Genomic DNA, 20,169 nt, shown 5'->3' with positions numbered 1-20,169 from the left:
AAAATTCCCCCAGACTACAAGTGGCACCCAATTGTTGTAAGACAGGGTTATATTTTGTTGCAAAAAGTTATTAAATGGGCACCACTGAATGAAAAGGGTGCAAGGACACAGTGGAGACTCCTCTCAGGACGTAACGTAGCCTGTGTGGAAGCAGTTTTGAACCCTCCTTAATCAACTTGACCTGCTCTCAGTATCGGACACACTATTAGCATAGTATGTTACGGTTAGCTCTTATGGCGTCCTAAATGTCTGTTACCTGCAATTGGTCGGCATGTTGCCTGAGTAACATGGATTCTCAAACATGCTCCTCTCAGGACGTAACATAGCCTGTGTGGAAGCAGTTTTGGACCCTCTTTAATCAACCTGACCTGCTTTCAGCATCGGACACACTATTAGCATAGTATGTTACGGTTGGCTCTTATGGCGTCCTAAATGTCTGTTACCTGCAATTGGTCGGCATGTTGCCTGAGAGTAACATGGATTCTCAAACATGCTCATCTCAGGACGTAACATAGCCTGTGTGGAAGCAGTTTTGGACCCTCCTTAATCAACCTGACCTGCTCTCAGCATCGGACACACTATCAGCTTAGTATGTTACGGTTGGCTCTTATGGCGTCCTAAATGTCTGTTACCTGCAATTGGTCGGCATGTGGCCAGAGAGTAATACGGATTCTCAAACATGTTTTCATTTCCCTTGAAAAATACTACATGACCTCATACACGATTACATTAAACTGGTAAAAAGCTCTATGGATGAATCAATTTAAGTGAGGTGCGAGCCACCCTCGTTGTCGCACTAAGTTTTTAAGAAGTCGAATGTTAAGGTTTCAATGCCGAGTTAAAATAAATAAATTAAATATTCTGCCGCCGGAGGCCGGCCATAAAATTATTTTATCAATTTTCCTTTTTCCTCCAATAAGTCGCGACTAAAGAAAATTACCTAAAATTAATGATACATTATAATGTTAATAAAATCAAAACACTCGATCAATAAATACTTTATTATAATAGGACCACCAACTAATGTTCCAATAGCACTCAAAATGATGACTGGTTTTGAAAACTTGATGCCCATTTTGGTTTCACGATATTTAAAGTAAATAAACGTTTCTCTTCGTAAATATCTCGCCAAAAGCTCTATTAACTTCTTGGAACCCCAAAAACCTGGTTTGGTAAGGTTAGATTATAGGTTATGTAAAAAAAAACACTAGCATATTTCCAAAGATATTTGTTTATTTTGTTATTTTAAGAAATACAACATTGTAAGCAACACAGACACCAACCCTTCATTACAAAGTATTGTAATTTTTTTCCAGTTATTACTGACAATATCTGAACATAATCCGTCTTACTACTAACCAGAATTAGCTGACAAAATTAGTAAAATAAAAAATAAATTCTTCGGAGTAACAAGATAATTTTGGAATACTGGTAAGTCAAATATTTTAAAACAAACCTAAAATAAAGGAACTTGGCTTCTACTCTTTCAAAGGCATGTTATTTATATATTTCAGCTAAACGACCTGAATTATCAATTACAGTGACGCGGACTTGTCTCCAAGAGGAATGCGGAGACTTGGCAGATGTGTCATTGCCCGGCGCCAGCTCATGTGCAAGAGCAGCTTCCTGCAGGGAGACAGGTCATGGACTGTCCGGTCTGTGTAGCTTACTGAGATGAATTACCCATGCTGGAGAATGTTGGTTTGCAGGCTGTCCTGAATTAGATGGCCATGTGTTCCGGCCCATGGACTTCCCCCCTACTAAACTAGTTCACTTACCAGGACGGGTAGGTGTCTATAGGTTTAAATAATTATAAGTACTTAAAAGTCCATTACTAACAGTGCTTAGTTTTAATTGTGGTGCTCGTGGCACTAGCCAGTACATTATATGAATATCACCAGAAAATATGGCAGGAACATATCTGTACCAGGAACTCGATTAGAATTGCACACAAAAGAGATTAAAGAGTTACTGATTAAACAAAAAACTAGCATGTATAGTGGTGGCACCGTGATACATGTCCATCCTTGGTGAATTCAGGAACATGACTGCTGCACAGCATACCATACACTTCTGCTACTCGCTGCGGAAAGTGGCTGAGTACTATATTAATACAACAAGGGCTACTATGTATGATATAGCTCATAGCTGTTGATTAACCCTTAATGGCTTATGGTCCAAAAGACCATAGCTAGAAATTAACACACTGCACAGTTGGAGTGTTGGTCTTAGTAGTGGTGCTCTTGGCCAGGTGCATCCCGATAGCTGTCACGAGCGAGGAACATTACTGGGTGTCAGACTTTGCTTACTGACTAAGGTAATATGTCATCAGAACCCTCCTTCCCTGGATAAGACCGAGCCAAGTCCGTACATGCATTCATTGAAAGCAGCAGGATCACACTCCCCTCTCCCATGGCAGTTTTAGTTAAGGCCACCACTCTCATTTCGGACTCACCAGGTGCCATCCACCAGCAAGTTTAGCTACGAGACTGTGGCATAGTATTCAAGGTAACATGGAGCTTGGCACTGGTATCGGTGACATATCAGGTTTGTCTCAGTGGGCTCCTCCACCCTGATCCAGAGCTCTGCATCCACGAGAGAGTCTATGCCTTCATCCGCACCCCGTGGGAAGGGTAGCTCTGCTTCCTTCACCTTGTCTGCCTCTGCAACCAGAATTCGCATGTCGACTGTATCGGCACCTGCCTTGGGCATTCTGGTGATTTCACAGATCTGCATCAGTAGGCAGCATTTCCTCGGAGTTGTGGTAGGGCCTCCTGCTGGTCCTGGTGTCGCAGTCTCCGAGCCGGGTGTGGCATGGAACAGGCCCCCTCCCATGCCTTAGGGCATGATCGTGTCATCTGTAGTAGGCTTTTCGCCTGTTTCTTTCAGGGCATCGTCTTCAAGAACCATGTTTTCTTCCGGGAGTGTTGTTCTCTGGATATTGTCCCAGTCCACTTTTCGCTACCATCATCCACCCAGGCGATCGAAGTAATTGCTTTGACTCAATCACTTCAGGAACGTGTGTGGTCCCGACCATCTGAAACTCAGCCCAGCACAATAGTTATTCGGCATGTTGGACAGAGGCTGCATGCACAGGTACACTTGTTCTCCAGGCTGTAATTCTGACAGGGGTCGGGTCAATTGTTGTGTTATGTGTCAGATATAAGCCCTTTGGTGTTCATGCACTGTTGCCAGTTCCGACTCTCGCCATTGACAGCGCTCCTCTAGTTCTTCCCCTTTGTCAGATACCCTTTGGCTGTCAATTCGCCTAGCATGGGTAAATTTTGGCCTCGAACCACTTATCCTGGGATCATTCCCATCAGTGGCGGATCCAGGATTTTGGTTTGGGAGGGGCTTGACCCAGCTGAGGCTAGGCTTTATCAAGGCAAACACTAAAACAATAGTGGACCCAGATGATTTTGGAGGGGGCTTGAGCCCCTTAGCCCCCCTCTGGATCCGCTACTGATTCCCATGCTGCATTAGTTCTGCGACAGATGCAAAATAGAGCCTCCAAAAGGTGGGTGTCCCACTTGGTATTGTTGCTTCCTAGCCTTATGGTAAACTGCATTTTCAACTCCTGGTTTTGTCTCTCCATCAGGTTGGCTCGGGAGTGCTAGGCAGGGGTAGTCCAATGTTCGATGTGCCACGAGATGCACATATCCTGCCATTGACTCCCGACGAATTGACTGCCATTTTCCATCAGCAAGTCCCTGGGGTAGCCCTAACACAGGAAAAATTCCATCTGCAATATTAGTCCCATGGTGTTGCCCCGAATGTTGCTGGTGGGTTATGCTTCCATCCAGTTGGTGAAGAGATCATTCATAACCACCAGGAACCTCTTTCTCTGTCATGTGCTGGAATATAGCCCCATGATGTCCAGCAGGACCACCATCCACCACTGGGGCTACTACTTAAATACCTACACCAGGACCACCATTATCAGGACCATTACCACAACGAATGTGAACACTACAACCACCAGTACTGCCAATACCACTGGGACCACCACCATCAAGTCCACAACCACACACAGGATCACCACCAACACCATGATCATGACCATCACCAAGAGCAATACTGGGAATACAACTGGGACCACCACTACTACTGGAATCACATTCACCACAACTAGGATCACCATCAAGATTACAACCATCATTACCAAAATCATCACTGTGATAACTACCATCTTTAGGACCACTAACAGGACAACCACTAACACAACTGAGACAACCATTACCAGGGGCGCAACAACTAAATTTCCAAAGGGGGAGCAATATACCTTTTTATATAGAATCATTAATCCCCCCTATTGAAGTGGGGGGTCCGGGGGGCCATCCCCCGGGAAAATTTGTATTTCAAGGTGGAAAATGGTGCTATTTAAGCAGTTTTATTATCTAAAAATTGATTACACAGCACTTTCTTTGCCCCCGTTTGCCCCCACTTCAAGGTTTCAGAGGGAGGGGGGGGGGGGGGGGCAAATACCCTTGCCCCCCTGTTGTTGCGCCCCTGACCATTACCAACACCACTGGTACTTTACCACCACCATCACATAATCACCAACACTAAGATCACTATACACAGCTGTGCCAAGTATACTTGACGATCAGCTAGTGTAAAATAAAGAAAAAAGATAAAAAATTAATAGTTGAACTAAAAATAAAGTATTAATCTTTTTTGGAAACTATTTAAATTTAAGTACTCTATGTACGAAATGTTCAGTATTTTTAATAGAAGAAATAATTTATAAAAATCAGATTCATTTCGGGTATATCTTAAATGCATAATGGATTTCTGAATGCTGTGTTAGCTTGCTTGACAGAGAAAATTTCCACGAGAAGGTCGGGGAGTTACTTAAGCTTGATAAACCCACTCTAAAAAAAGACTTCATTTGATTTACTAGGGAAGTGAAAAAAAAAGCCTCCATTTGGTTGTCAATGACAGACACTAGTTTTATTATATTCAACTGAAAACTACAACTGTACTTGCCATATAGTTAAATAAGTTTAAAATTGAAAAACATCCTGGGAATGAAGCCACGATAAAACATCATCGAGAAGGAAACAGTGCGATGCAAGCCACTGTATCACGTGCCTGAAGAGGTGGTAATCATTCGGTGACATAGAGGGGATGATCAAAAACATTCCACGAAACTGCCACGAAAGTTCTTGGGTGCACTAGTGCTGTGTGGGCAAGCATCATCGTGAAAAAACAAGATACCGAAAGTCAGCATGCTCCAACGATGAAAATGCTGTTCCAGGGTGGCTTCATTCCAAATGCAAATAATTTCTTAAGAAGGTGTTTAAAAACTGGTTTTCCTTAGTGACAAGTGCCATAATGTGTATGGCGAATAAATATCTCAAAAAGGTGAGAAAAGTTTCAGTGTCTGTCAGCGATCACCAGTCTTATCCCGAAAAGTTGGAGACACACATTTTTGTAATGTTGCAGAAATGTTAAAATTTTTCAGTGAACTAATACCACGTCTGTGCGATGTATCAGAAACGTTGCATGTTTGTATGAGGTCATTTTGTCCCGCACACAACTTTGACCGTCTTGACCAGAACGCTGAGCTGGTGGCGGACGGAGAGGGAATCCTTGTCAGTCCTGATTTGCGCGTGGCGGGGGTGGGTAAAGCTGTGCTTTCCCACGCCTGTGATCTGTTTGCACAGGCACCACGGCTACCGTTCCCTTCTCACCTACTGCGGCCGACACCCCCTGAGAACCGCGTCTGGTGGTTTAGGCCCTGCCATGCGAGCCAGAAGGCGTGCGATTACAACTCGGGTCACAGCCGAGCCCGAGAAACACCCCCACCCCCCTTTATTTTCCTTTCCCCTTCTCTTCCAATCTCTTTCGCGCAGCTGGAGAGCTCATCAGAATCGCAAATTGCTTCATGCAAATTCACCTCTTTTGTCTTCGTAAGTACGTGGTTATTCCTATCTAGTCAGCCAACCCCCCCTACTCCTTCCCAAACACCCCTTTACCGCCCGTCTATGATTTTGCCCGACAACCGTGTAGACATGGCAACGACTGTAAAAGGGATGGAGTGGTGGATGGAGTAGGAAGAGGGAACAGAGAACGGTTGCCGCATTGAGATATAGCTTTTTCGCCGAGAGTTCGTGGGAGTATTTTCATGAAAGGAAACTAAACACCGCATTGTTCTGCTTCTGTTTCGTTGGTAGATGCTTGGTAATTTACTCTCTTCTAGAAAGGAAAAAAAAAGTATATTTTCAGATTCTGCTGTTATAAAGCATCGTGTTTTATTTCTTCCTCTTTGAAGGCTAATGCAGCCTCGTTAATTCACCGAATGATATAACTTATCAACATTAATGGACCCGAGTCTTCACTTGCAATAATTCTGTTTTATTTTTAATTAATAGGAAACAGAAACACATTAAAAAACTAAAACTGTATGCTTATAATGTTTATTCATGTCACTGGATTTAAACAGATATGGAAATAACCATGGAGTTAAGAATTTTTAAGGAGGCGGCGTACTGTGACGCAGTTAATCACTTTTTAAACCTCACCACTTCTATATTGAATATGCCCAAAACATTGCGGAAATGGTGTTTGATAACGTCTGATGATGGTTAGTAAGTATGATATGAATTAGAATATTAATCGTTAAAAAAAATAATATATATATAATATATATATATATACACACACACATATATATATATGCGTGGAACCTTCGCGCGACTGAAGTGAAAACTTCTTGCTAATTAGGTATGGATGTAGATAAATATTATTTACATTTTCAATCACACTATTCACATAAAATGAATGATACTTCAGTGCAAATGTACATCGTTGAAGTTGCCCTTACCACGAACGGCATGCTGTTTGCTAGGCAGCGCAGTGGTGTGACAGGCTGATGAAACTGATAGCGAGTAACACCGCCGCAAGGTTAGTAGTGTCATCCAGCCAAGTACTCGTCCACGCCTTGAGTGCAAATACTAACCATTGAAGCCAGTGGCATGCTCGGACTGGCAGTGCCGAGTTTTGGACGCGCACAATCGCGTTAGTTAGGTTGGAAGTAATTTAATTAGGTGCGATATTTCTTCCCCTTTTTGATTTAAGTTTAGGCTGGCTGGCAGCCTGGTGGGAAACGACGAAAGTAGCCCTTCCCCCCCCCCAAACAAACCAGCAACAACCAACCCAATGCGGATAGCAATGTACAAATGTCCCCACCCCCTCCCCAACCCTCCGCATGGTTTCTGAAAACAAAGTTGAAGAATATTTTATCGAGCTAAGAATCATGATTAAATTGTTTGAACATGAATTTTAAGAATCGCAATGGTATTATACAAAACATCTGAACGACCTATACAAACACCATATGTAGGTCTGTAATCTGGTAACAATTGAATGCCTTGGCCAAAACCATAGATATAATTCACACGCCCGTCCTTCAAAAGTTAGTGATTGTCAAGCTTTTGACGGATGGACATATAGAATTTTTCGGGCCATCCCATTGGCTGCAGGTCACGTGACTGACAGACGGAGGGAAAACGGACGGACGCAGGCGACGTGCTATTGTAATCCCGCCTTTACCGATGTCCTAAACCACCGCGACTGCAGTTTTTAATTTTTTAATTGATTAATTTTTAATGAAATTTTTACTAACGTATTGAGATTAGCCACAATACAGCGCCCTACAATTTAATAGTTATCTAGTAAAAAAAATACGTTCATTCAATTGTCAAGCTATTTCTTTCATGTTTGATGAAATTTAAAACGCCCCATTTACAACCCTTCCGCCCCCTTTTCCCAGAAAAATCCAAATACAAGCGACTCAATTAGTGCCGAATTACAGAATTTGCCTGAAAAAATAATGCCGGAATAAAGAGCCTTAATGTCTTTGTGATACTTTTATGTAAAGAAAAACACATTTCGGTACATTAATGTTGATGAAAAATGGTAGCTGTTGGAAGTTACAGGTTGTTTTCTTTGACCTAAGTCTCAATTTAATATAAAAATAAGTTTTAGTACGTATACTAAAGTATATTGAGACGAAAAATTTTGTCCCTTTTTTTCCTATATTCCTCACGATTGTCAATGAAAAATAACTATTATTCCACAATTCTCATTACGGGTTACGATATTACAGTTTTATTTTAACCAATAATTGAAGTTAAAAAGTAGCTGTTTTAAGTCTGTAAGGTGTATTTTTGTACTGTTACACAGCATTTAGTTTACAAGCACGTCTCCATCACATTATTGGCAAAATGCCAGAAAATCAGCGCGATGAAAGGCATATCAAACGTTTTACAGAAATGTTTTACTTGACGTTTGAGAGTTATTTCTGTACGTACGACGAATTTATATTCAACTAAGTGAACAAAAACGAAGGTCGTACAATAGTAGGAAAGCTACCTATCTACAGTGGCGTAACCAAAAAGGGTTTGGGGAGGGGGGAGGGTGAGGAAACCCTTAAAAAATCTATTATTCCCATCAACAAATAGGAACAATTTGAAAGAAAAAGTAATGAAGTTCTGCGTACTCTCCTGCCTATCTGTACTTTAAGGATTTTTTAAACACCCCCCCCCCCCCCCCATATCATAAAACGCTAAAACAATTCAGCAGTAAGATTGATTGCAACTAAAAGCCAGAAGCGGAATTAGTGTAACTTGGTAGGTACAAACGCGCTGGAAAAATTCAAAATTGTAATGTTTGACGGTGGTATCAAAGTGAAAGAAAAATGTTCTCCTGGCTGGAGTCAAAACAAAATGTCAAAGCATGTTTATTGCTCTCGCTTGTTTACGTGCAAAAGGTCAGTCCGAACAAAAAAAAAAAGTAAAGAAAAAAGGAAGCAAGAATTCTTGGTGTCGTAGAAAGTTCACGGCTACTCCTGCGAATCAATTTCCAATCTGGGAGAAGACGCCCGATGGATGGTGATTAATGACTCCTTCCGAGTTGGGTAATGTTTGGCGAGGAGAAGGAGGGGTTGGGGGAAGACGGCGGTATCATTGCTCTTCTAGTCGCTCGCTCGATCGCACCGCGTCGGGCCGCCGTGTGATGGCGGAGGTTCTCCGGCATCGACCTGCACGGACTCGTCGTGTTTCGCGGTCTTTAGCGAGACGAGCGGGTTATCTCGGCTATGGAGAGAGAGGGGGAGATAGGGAGAGAGAGGGAGACAGGTGGAGAGAGAGGGATGGAGAGAGAGGTAGGGAGGAAGAGAGAGACAGAGGGAGAGAGAGAAAACATGGCTGCATGGTCTCCACGTTTGTCAGAAGTCAAGCATCACAAATAAGAGGGATAGGAAATTTTCTAGGGTACTCTGACATTTGAAACAAACGTGATCATGCGTCGAAAACAGATCCTTATCCAACAGTGTCTGTCCATGACTCCAATGGAATATAAGAATGAGCTAATGGGTCTATGGTAGCTAAAATATGAAGCAGAACTCCTATTGGACATATGTATAAAAATTGTCACAATATTAATCCCAACACCTAATCCAACCTCAGAGTTGCTAAAGTATGTAAACGTTTACAAAAGTATTGTAAAATATACGGCTCAAAATACCTTGTTTTTTAAAACTCCTTGCCACCAAGCAATATTCGTTACATACGTTACACATGTTACACACGTTGACTCCGTTTCCTGCCCACGTTCCTTTCCCTGTGAGGCTGTAAAAATGTTTCACTCATAAAAGAAAGAACCTTATAAATACAAAACTATAACGAGTCTCACGCTTAGATTGCAGTACAGAGTAAATAGCGCCTCTTGTTGCCAGATTGATACCACCCATCTTGTTAAAAAAAAACAATATTAGTTTGTATACCATTGTTAATTATGCTAATGTTAATTATTTTTTAAAATTGTGCTATTTGTTGATTTTTCCAAGTCTATAAAATAGTGTCTATTAACAATATTATTACAGTTGTCATTCTGAGGAAAAAAAAATTCAATGGTAAACAAATTATTATTTTACAGGATAAACTATTTGTAGCAGTCGGTCAATATTAATACAAGACATTCATTTAAATTATGTGCTATGTTCAAACAGAAACGAAATTTATAATATTAAAAAGGATATATAACATTTTTGGTCAAAAATGGTTGAAACCACGATGGCGTCTTTAAGAGTAAAAATTAGATATTATCAGATGATGCATTTGATGAAATTAAATATTTGAAAAATTCTCATTCTTAATTTAACTTTAAAAAAATAATATAAAGTTTAAGATACATTAAAAATATATATTTTTTTCCATTACATTATAAAAGCGTCTAAAACTGCTGTGCTCTATGGCGTATATCAGACAACCAAACACGCAGATACAAGGATTGTGATAATGGCAGAAATCATGCAATGGAACGAGAGAGTAAATCTCATTAAAACGCACACAGCCAACTAAGGACGAGACACGATGTACAACGCCTAACTGGAGCGAAACTGCTCGTTAGCTTGTTTGGATAACACGATTCTCCGAGAAACTAATGGACGTATTTTGTTTTTTAAACAAAACAAAAAAAGAAAAAATCCTAAACTACGTGGGATGTCTATTACATTCAAGACATTTAGCGTTTGAAAAAAAATGGTCGCATTCACACTGATGTATATCGAAACGCTGCAACTGAATAATATCTACGAGACCACCCAAGGTGCCTTAAAACGTTGTTGCATAGGTACACGCGTCGCGAAGAAAAAAAAGCTACACCATGGCGCAGTAGAGGTGACTGAGCACTGGATACGCATGCTAAGGTCGTTCTTAGCGCTTCCTTGTTCCCGTCCAAACAAGAAGAAGAAATGAAACCGCCATGCAGGCGGACCTCTTAAGGAAATTATTATTGCGCACCTTTACACGCGGCCATTTTCCATTTCCTCCAGCTCATTCTCTAGGCATTCGCCGCCGTTGGGTTGACGATGGGAAAAGGGGGTGGGGGATGGGATATGACCGGCGAGGGAGGGACTAGAGAGCGAATCTCGTCTGGGAGAAGTGGTCTGGATATTGGCGGGAAGCCGTCTTGATGACGAATGAGGACTCGGGGTTGCCGCTGAAAGGTACGAAGGTATTCTACAGGAGGGAGGAGGGAAAATAAGACGCGGAGATAGACGCCACCTTCCATACAACCCTACCCTTTTAGTCTTCCCGAACGCGAAGTCAGGTTTGGTTACTGACTCAACTAAAAATAATAAAAAAAAATAAAAAAAGGGCAGGTGGGAATATTTTACGCCGCAAGCAGGAAACGTGGCTGATGTTGCCGTGTGGAGTTGGGGTTTTATCTCCCGTCGCCCCCACCCATCAACCTTGCTGGAGACACTTAAAATATAACCACATATATTTCAGGAGAATTTTCTTTTCTTCCATTACAAACATAGACTTGCATAATGTTGACGTGCGTTACGACAAATTTATGTTACGTAGATTGATAGGTACTGTTATCTTTAAAAGATTTGTGCAATGGGAGTGCATGACTTGATGTAAGTTTTTGGACGTACGCCATTGCTAAGAACTTTTTCTGTTGAAGAAAAACTAATAAATAAAATAAATAAATAAAAATACCCAAAAAAGACAAAAAAAAAAAAACACACACAAAATTAAGCAAACAATTGCTGTTGTCAACAAGGATATGAACACCACAAAATATTCCGAAACAGGAATATGGTCAACAAACAAAGAAAAATGTACTAAAACGAAAAAAAAAAAAACCCACAAATGATGACAACACAAAAATATTGAACCCAAAATAATTCAGCACAACAGTTGAAACGAGACAAAAACACAACAAAACGAAAAGACAAACAAATACAATAGTTTTACCAAAACAGAAACAAGCGACGTTTCGGGAACTGCTATCTGCTCCCGTCCTCAGTCAGAGACGCACATGGTACGGAAACACAGGTGCGACTGGTAAAACTATTGTATTTGTTTGTCTTTTCGTTTTGTCGTGTTTTTGTCTCGTTTCAACTGTTGTGCTGAATTATTTTGGGTTCAATATTTTTGTGTTGTCATCATTTGATAGGTACTCCTATCAGTTGGTAGAGGGTAGCATGGGTCTTACCCAAGTCACAAATGTTGAGCGGGCCAAGTAGGTGGTAAACAAAGACAAAATGTATGGTTCTATGTGGTTCTATGTGGCGGTACATCGCTGCCACGTCAGCCACGCAGAGTCTACGGTGTCGCGGTCAGCAGGAGCTGCCGAGTCTGATATCTGTACACCCCGTGGGCGGAGATTTCAGCGCCCTCTTCAGGAGTTCCGTCAGCCCGGCTGCCGAGGGGATGATTTCACCCCCTTTTACCCCTCTCGTAGGTAAGTGTTTCCAGGCCTGCGATGAAACAAGACGCCAGTTCCCGTCTGCAGGTCGAGTCGCTCATTGGGCGCCGCCGATGAATAGTTCTTACCAGCACACCTGCGGTTTAATTTGCCCTGCAAAGTAATTTTTAGCCTCATGGCTACACTCTACTCGTGTACAATTTATTTGCTTGTTTCCCTGAATGTAAGAAGTCAAACAATTTACCCGGCAAATCACAGGAAAATTTACCCAAAAATACTTTTTTCTTTCTTTCGGGAAACGAACATCTCTAATCACTGAAATGCCCCATTAGTATGTCATCGCCCCATCGTCATCTCTGACTATCTCGATGCTAACGCTGTGACATCAAGCTCAATAATTAATCCATTAATTATAATGGTAATACCCTTTAATTAATACTAGATTAATAGTAATTCAGTCATCACATTCCCACCTATGGTTAATTGATAAATAATAAATGGTTTTGTCTCTTCCTAAATTCCTACTTTTTTTTGTATTGTTGGAGACCTGAAAATTTTGCGTTATTTTTTCTAATGCCAGGTTGGACTCCACGAAGTTGTACACAATCACTCGAGTGCCTTTCATTCATTGGCTGCTGCTGCAATTTTCACGACGTGCCAGTTCTGTCGGCAGGTCAGAACATCTGTAAACTCGCGAGGTCTCTACCTAGTCGCCTACTCTATGGAAGGGCGCGCGCGTCCCGCCGTCCGCGAAAGGGAACGATGCCTCCCAAGGGGCGCATCACGAGGCTCGTTCCGTTTCATACCGGGGAACATTTTTACCGCAGCGTCCCGCTCTATTAATCAAACCGAGGAGCTGCGATGGAAAACCAACCCCCCCCCCCCCAATTCTCCCCGTCGGGGAAGGAGGGGGGAGGCAGGACCACGATCAGATACGCAATCACCTGGTAGAGGTGCTCTAGGGTGCTGAAAATTGAGGGGGGAGGGGGGGGGGGTCCGAGGGTGAAGAAGGAATGGTGGACAGGCTATTTCCAGAGTGCGCCGTACCTCCCAATCGATATTTCTGCAATACATCCGGTCCATCGTCTACCGCAGCTTCCATGTGGTGAAGGAAGGGGAGGAGGGTAGCTGGATCAGGGAGGGGGCGGAGGGGAGTTACTGATGGGGTTGAATCACTCGTTTCCTAACGTTGTTGGCGGTCGAAGATGACCTACGACGTAGTGGCCAACCAGACACTGCTAACCCCCTTGTGAAAGCCTTGTTTTGGGGGGGAAAAAAGGAGGGGTGTATATTCGTTCGAAAACAGGCACCGCTATGTTAGAGTGGTCATGATACCTCGTCTCCTCATCGCAGCACTCCTGGATCGATTCCCGATGAGTTCAAACCCAGGATTGTTATGGTAGATTTCGAAGAAAGATCACCCATTGCAGTCGTTACTGTCGTGTGACTTCAGGCAAATTCACACCTAGCTTTTAGTTTCATGGCACGTACATTCCAAAAAAACATCGCCAACTCAAAATATTATTTTCATAAAAATGTTTATATACACTATGACTACCATAATTTCCGCACGAAATAACTTCCACATTGATACACAGAGCTCGTTAATGGGCAAAATCGGACGAAAAGGGTTCAAATAATCACTGCAACTTCCTTAATATAATAAATTAGTTCATCCTCCAAAGTTAATTTTTTTTTAGATAGTGGAATAAGTTTCGGGCGTTGTCCTTAGCCGGTAGGATTTCTCGGGGTGCTCCCGTTTCCCTTCATCGATGCGTTCTTTCGCTGCCCCGTCTCATCGTTCCAACTCTCACCCCTCTCTAATGATCACGATGTCAGCCGCGTCAAGCCATAATCAACACTCACACACTCGTATAGCAAAACATGTTTGGGTGTAATGTTTACGTACGGGTAAAGACAGTTACCATTTTGAATTTATGAATTAATCGTACAAAAATTTATTATTAACAATTGAAAACTTGTTCTCGATTTTCTGAGACCATTGAAGAGACATTATTGATTGTATTGTTACATATATAGTCATTCTTAATATATATATATATTTTGCAATATTGAACCCCCCAATTATTTCACAAGTGGAAAGCAGTTTACTGATATAACGTGCAGTATTTTCGTCTGTAACCCGTCTCTATGGGATTTATAATAGCGATCCTGTAATTATATAGAATATCACTTGCATTGGGGCACACTGGATTCGTTGATATCCAAAAACAACCATTTAAGGCATTTTCCCTACCCAAAACACTTGCACATATTTTGCTATCTGACGAACTTACAGGAACATCAGGTTTTTTCCCCTCAAATAGCACACAAAAGAAAGAAAAAAAATTCTGTACTACTTTTACAAAAGATTCCTTTGGAAACCAGTTTGCCAAGAACTAGTCTGTGATGCTTTAAGAAATATATTTTAGCTTTGTACAAGACATGGCTATGAAAGACCTTTTTCGAGATAATACTGAGCATCTCTTACGAAAATTGGTGCATAATTTTATATTTTTATTGATGTTTCATTCACGCAAAAAAAAATTAGACCATGGAAAAGATAATCAAATATTCAACTACTGAACTTTATTTCATTTAGCTTAATATGTGCGCAGTTAACACTGGAAAGCAATTCAGGGAACGGTTTACAAATAAATTTTTAACTATTGGAGGTACTGGGACAACACACAGAGCATAAATGTGCGGGTGAGAAATACGAACCCAGTAGTACTGCGAACACTAAATTTTTTTTTTAGCGTTACAGGCTGTTTTCGTGTAAATGCATACGAATTTGCAGTGCGCAATCGACGGCCATTTTCTTTTTTTTTTCCGTTTCAATTCCCTCGCGCCCGGGCCAATAGTCCCTAAGCTCCAGCGGGTAACAACGAATTAATAAGCCGACCCCTGGTCATTAGTTGTGCGAAACGAAGCATAAGAGAGAGAAAAAAAGAAGGGGGGAGCTAATCTTTTCGCGGCGGCGGGCGTGTGTGTACATTAGCGGCGAGGAGGAGGGAGGGAACGAGGGCTGGAGGAAGCCCCGAGGGCCATAGAGGTTTAAGAGGAATAAGGTAGAATTAGCCCCGGGGCCGCAGAAGAGATCGTCCCGGCGTTCACGACGAGCGGGGAGAGATTACGGAGATTACAGAGTAGGAGAGGTCGTGAAGGAGGGGGAGGAGGGGGTGGTGGTCATCCCCTCTGATATTACCGTGGGACCCGGGGGGGTGGGGGTGGGGCAGACCGGGGGTTTCCAGGGGTTGAAAACACTCCGCGGACGTCTCTCCCTTTGACGGTGGGGAAACCGTCATTGGGCGAGTCAGGCTTTCGGATCCCCTCCTCTCCCCCCCCCTCCTCCCAAGTCCTCAACACCGCCACCTGCACCTACACCTGTGAAGGTTAAGGGTAGGATCAGGGCTCAGGGATCGGCTGCAAAAAACGATCCGCGAGACTTTAAAAAGCTCGGGTTTCACACCCGAACGTCTGGCCAACTGCATTTCCCGTTCGAGCACAATTCATACGGAAGTTTCACTTCGCAAACGTTGCATTGAATGTTCCGATGCAAGTTACACCGCAAGACGTGTTATGCTGCACGCTATCTGCTGTGTTTTAAAATCAGGCGAGTATTCTTGATTCAATTATTTTTCTGGTGATATTTCGTGTTTTTGCACATGATTTGAAATAAATTCATTACATCGCTATATTTAACTGCCGATAAAAGTTTTTGATACTACATAAGTTCATGAGTTTTCTTTTCCAAACGAAACTCGCGGGAAATTGTATACGTGTTTTAAATGTCAAGTGCTGCAAGTAGTGAGCTTTCCTGAAAATCGACGGATCGATTGTAGCAAGCTGTTTAACTTCTGGGGCGTCAACCTCAGATGTATCTTTCCATCACTTTAAAACTGTACATTAATGGCTCCATGATTACGTTTGCGGAAACGAGATTTCTTTTTTGTGTCGGATACCCATTGGCGAATAGTTTCTTTTCCTGATTTCAGCGTATTCCAACGTGAAGCTATATGTTATTAGTATTTCAATTAATTAATTCATATTTCACTTTTTAGAATGAATTTTTTTACTATAACCGTATTTTCAAGCGATGGCTTACGTAATTTCCTACTCAGTTAACAACTGACGAGTGTCTCCAACATTAGATCAAACTTTAAGACACACACATTTTACCAGTTGCAAGAGGATTATGATTTTAATAAAATCTAGGGGGGAAAATGTGAGCGAGACTTTCAGTACTCGCCAGGGATGTGTATCATCTAACTTCGGTAACGAGAAAATTCACGTGTTCTCGTGTCGCAAAAGACTTATGTATAATACGAAACTCGGACTTGAAATTTAACGTAGAATTCGTCAGAAGAATTCCGAGCATGATAAATATATGCAAATTGTATTTTCAACTACATTTCCGCACTCGCCGCTATAAATCGTTTCCAGTTGCAGCAACGTCGAATTTTAAATAATTTATTTAGCAGACCGAAATTTTAAACTGTATAATGATACGGCTCCGATAAAAGCGAAAAAGACTAAAAAAACACTACTATAAAACACCAAGGACACTTTAACACATTAAACGTGCAAAGTTGAGTTCCTTACTTGGGCTCATGCTATAAATGGTCTTTATTATGGGGTGTTAGATCCTTAATTTGATATATATATATATATATATATATATATATATATACACACACACATATACTATCACAGTTAGTTATTAATAAAAACCATTAGTATTTAAATTACACTATTAATATACCTATACATAACTAGAACATATCCCAAACACCACCCACACCTTTAAGTGCTCTTATTTTCTAAAATATTAGTTTTAAGAAAAAACTGAAAAAAATTTCCTTTACAAAACCAAACAATATTGCTGTTTAACAGGTTGGCACTATTGGTTGTTAAAAATAAGTCTTATATCACTTTTTAACTGGAGTTATTTATGGGTTAGTTGCTATTCTTTAATGTACTTACGCCTTTTTTGCTTCTGGGAACACCTTAGAAAATGAGTTGTTTAAAATTTTAAAATGCCCGTGACTTTTAAAATATTAATTTAAGGGGAAAACGGTAAACCTTTTCCCCGTGTATTAAAACCTTAATATAATACTGTTTTACAATATCGTGCCATTCATTTCTCAAAAATGAAAATGAACGGCACGCGTTTCTCCCTGCTTCCTCTCGCACATTTCCCAGGAAACTCGAGTACCTACACCGTCTCAGAAGCTCCCCCGCAGCTCGCTGTCTGGTTCTCTTTCCCCACTCTCTTTCTCTTTGCCCTTCCTCCCAGATGCTAATTGTTGGCGTAGAAAGAGCGTATGAAACACTCGTTTGCCTCGTGCCACCTACATAATGGAAAATGGGGGGGGGGGGGGGGGGGGGGTGGGAGAGTGGAAAGGAGCAAGTGCACGCGACCTTTCAATTTCCGCCCCCCCCCCCCCCGCGCACCAAGAAAGTGGTTCGAGTGACGTGAAAATCCAAGAAAAGGAAAGGTAGTGGAAGTGTGTGTGGTGGAGGTGGGTTGCGAACGCGATGTTTAAACAACAAAAAGGCCCCGGAGTAAAACGAGCCGGGGGGGGGGGGGGGGTCCCGGCCCTATGGGGTCGAATGCGCACACGAGCGCGTGAGCTGACGAGGAAGACAAACTTGACTGGGCGGACTCCTGATAAATATTTATGTCGTTTTCTCGTTCCTTCCCCCCTTTACCACACACACACACACTTCGCTACCTTCTCCTTCACCTCCACGGAGGCTGCCAGCTTTCCGGAGCAACCGCCTGGCGGCGCGGCGGTCGCAGGGATGTGACGGAACTGCACACCCGCGCACGGATAGCCCACAGTTCACAGGGTTGAAAGCCACAACCAACAACCCGAACAGTTCCGATGTTTAACGAAGTAAAAGTTCAGGTTAGGTTAGTTTCAGTCAGGGACGTTAGGTTATGTTACATTAACGTACTAAAAAGAATGTTTTAGGTTAAGTTAGCGTTATTTAAAATACTATATGACAGTAAAAATACACAAATCCTTGCAGTAGGGTATTATTTTTTTTTCACAAGCGATCGGCAAACTTCGGAGAAATTCGGAACTGTTCGGGTGAACCTTTAATCCCTGTGAACATAACAGCATTCCCCACCGCGCACGGTTACCATAGACTAGTGATGAGATAGACCTGCACACGCAATTTGAAACTTTGTTTTAGACATACGCAATGGCTGGTTTACGGGAAGTCTACGATTCACAAATCCTTTCGTACATGCCCGAATACTTATCTTCGATTAACTACGGGATTTATTTTTTACCACGTTTTTATTAACTTGGTTTCTTATCTGTCTGTTCGTCTGTTCAGTAAAAACTTTGCAATAGATTTTAAACTAACTTCTCGACTACTTTTAACATAGCTAAGTACATAATGCCAATGCTGTATTAACTGGCTTCCTTGTACATCTTTTGTTTGTCTGTTAGCTACAATTTTTGTTTTGTTTTGTTTAGCAATGCCCCTGTAATTGTGGAGTTAGGCTACGCGCCGAACAGCACAGTGCTGCGCGATGCATAACGCAACACAACGCAGGCGGTGCTTAGATCACCGACTGCTCCAGGCCTTTTAAGTTTTCAATAGGATGGTGGCCAAATAATTTCATAAACATGATATTAAATCTAACCTAAATCTTTTGTTAATTTTTGAGCTATGTTTTTTTATACTATTTCAAATTCATCAACACATTTAACCTAAAATTTCACAGCCGGATAAAATTACGAACCTATATATTTTCTCTGTGTTGAGACACTTTAAAAATGTAAAAAAAAAAAAAAAAAAAAAAAAAATCATAATTTACAAATTAAATTTTTTTAGTTACTTCTTGATATGAACTTTAAAAACAAACAAGGGGGAAATGCATACAGCTCTAGTTCTAAATGCAAAATCATTGATAGATACGAGAAACCCAACGCCTAATGTCCATTAATGCGCACAAGAGGGGGAAAAAAAATTACGTAATACTTTTTGCATAGCTAGCTTCCAAATTGATATTTTAAACGTTTTTGGGGCTGACGAATGACGACAACAAAATGGTTTAAGGAACTAAAACTTATAAGTTTAAATATAAATGCTACTGACCTCTACATGATATCGTTTGATTTTTTTTTCGAAAATTTTTTTTATTTCATTTTACTTGACTGTTAAAAACCTCACAAATGAATTAAAAAAGGTTAGACAAAATTTAAAATAAAAACGTTTCTGAAAGAAATTTGAACTATGAATTGAAATATCCAATGGAATTTTTTTTAAGCTTAAAATATTTATGTACTAAAGAATAAAGTTAAAAAAAATTAACAATGGCAGTAAATTGTGCAAGAAGTATTTTTTTTTTAATTTGAGGGAAAGTGAAGCTACTCAGAAAGTGTACCAGTTCAACACTGTTTAAAGTAAATTTTGGAAATCATCTCCTGAAACGGAACACCCCCCCGCTTTAAACAGTCGCAGTACCTAAGTTCCTCTTTGCCGAGCGCAGCGGAGTGCCACCGGATGAATCTCTAGCGCAAGTCTCCTCTGCCATTCGCAGAGCCGGAGTTCAAACTCATGTTATAGGCTTTCAACGAACCCCCCCAACCGCCCCAAACCCCCTCCCTTCACCCCTCCTCTTCCTCTCGCGGCTTGAGTAATCGGCGACGCTACCTCGTCCGCCGTGCCGTTTGAACCGCCAGCCTGCTCTTCTCTCCGGCGAGAGACAATTGAATCCCGACCTGTGCCTCCTGGTTCCAGGTAGTGCCAACCCTTAAGCGCAAAATTAATCCCGTCATTTGAATCAAATCAAGTTCTCACCGCTAGCTTGGAACTGTTTTCTCTACTGAGACTACTGAAATAAAAAAAAAGAGGGATAATATTGCAATATTGCGCTATGGGAAGCCTTCTTTTCACAGACGAGAAAGCCAAAAC

General features: G+C 41.5%; 1 protein-coding gene across 7 annotated transcripts in view; it reads right to left on the bottom strand.

Annotated features, from left to right (window-relative positions):
- LOC134536021 (retinol dehydrogenase 13-like) overlaps positions 1 to 20,169 on the bottom strand; it is a 268,591-nt gene that overhangs the window by 12,623 nt on the left and 235,799 nt on the right. Inside the window, exon 1 of one of the 7 annotated variants that reach the window (XM_063375524.1) lies at positions 257 to 1,217. The exons of 3 other annotated variants lie outside the window; for them this stretch is intronic. In XM_063375524.1, the coding sequence (XP_063231594.1) occupies positions 257 to 324 (68 nt within the window). In that variant the 5' untranslated portion in view covers positions 325 to 1,217. Of the gene's footprint in view, positions 1 to 256; positions 1,218 to 20,169 lie in introns of those variants that run through there. 3 more of the 7 variants (XM_063375525.1, XM_063375527.1, XM_063375522.1) reach the window with 3 other exon arrangements.

This window comes from Bacillus rossius, chromosome 10, assembly GCF_032445375.1.
Source record: "Bacillus rossius redtenbacheri isolate Brsri chromosome 10, Brsri_v3, whole genome shotgun sequence".
NCBI classification, from domain to species: Eukaryota; Metazoa; Arthropoda; class Insecta; order Phasmatodea; family Bacillidae; genus Bacillus; species Bacillus rossius.
Note: the sequence above shows the minus strand (reverse complement) of the source record. Positions and strands in the feature narration are given on the sequence as shown.